This window comes from Lottia gigantea (genome assembly GCF_000327385.1).
Source record: "Lottia gigantea unplaced genomic scaffold LOTGIsca_15158, whole genome shotgun sequence".
Classification (NCBI taxonomy): domain Eukaryota; kingdom Metazoa; phylum Mollusca; class Gastropoda; family Lottiidae; genus Lottia; species Lottia gigantea.
The window spans coordinates 1-1,106 of NW_008707820.1; the positions used below are offsets into that span (position 1 = coordinate 1).

The following is a 1,106-nucleotide window of genomic DNA, read 5'->3' on the forward strand; positions in this document are numbered from 1 at the left end:
GCCTACTATTCTATATTTTCTTTTTTTGGACCCATCGATCAAATTTGTATATTTAATTGTATATATTTAATTGTATATATTTAATTGGAAGAAATTAAGTTCAGGTTATTTTGCTCTATGCATTTTTAAAGAGAAACAGACCTCCTTTCTCTATTGTTTTGGATTGCTTGTTCTATATGGAATGGAATAGAACATTTTGTTTTTGCTTTTGCAGTGGCAATGGTAACACGTTATTTTTGGGGACAATAATGGAACTGTTGATAAGAACCCTGTGCTGTGGTTTGATATTTGGTCACTGGTTTCATATACTTTGAGATCTTTCTTTCTATGGTATAGATATTGGTTCAATGATCTAGTGATATATTGATATATATTTCAGGGTTTACAATCTCTAGGTAGTAATGTTAAACTACGTGATGTTTGTCTATCAGAGTGTGTCAGTATCACAGATCTAGGACTACAGAAATTTGCTCAACAATGTAAAGAAATACAGAGACTGGATATCTCACATTGTACGGTAGGTAGATGTAGATGGTTTATTGAGAAACTTGAGAAACACTGGATCAAAATCCTTGATTGCAAAATCTTAGAGATGCGCTAGCAGTACAATCCCAATAAAATCACTGGATTTACAAACATCGGTTATACAAGAAAGGTGGCTATTGCAGTCAGGATATTAGATGTAGTTTGTAATAACTTGACATTGTGAAGATGCTTTGCAATAAGCAGCTTTATTAGAGAATATCAATAGTGTGAATTCCTTTTTCCTTTTATTTCAGCATATAACAGACAGTGCTATAAAGAACCTGGCGTTCTGTTGTAGAATGTTATCGTTTTTAAACCTATCTGGATGTAAACTAGTAACTGATATGAGTATACAGTATTTATCAGGTGTCTGTACATATTTATTAGAACTGGACATCAGTGGCTGTATCTTAGTCAGGTAGGTGCCTATAATGAAATGGGAGAACGAGATGGCTTTTAAAGTTGTAAAAAGTGTTCGAGTTGTTTGTAAAGAGTGTTCCAAGTTGTCTTTGATACCAGTAGTCCGCATTGCTTTTTAAAATTAGTTTCCAGTTTCCACATGTGTTATGTGTTGCTACACA

At 33.4% G+C, this 1,106-nt stretch overlaps 1 protein-coding gene across 1 annotated transcript; it reads left to right on the forward strand.

The window, feature by feature from the left end:
* Positions 1-379: 379 nt before the first annotated feature.
* LOTGIDRAFT_177056 (hypothetical protein) lies at positions 380-943 on the forward strand (the record flags this gene model as incomplete). The annotated part of the gene is made up of 2 exons (XM_009050683.1): positions 380-517; positions 780-943. Coding segments are annotated over 2 exons (302 nt in total), but the record flags the coding sequence as incomplete, so codon positions are not given.
* Between the last annotated feature and the right edge of the window lie 163 nt (positions 944-1,106).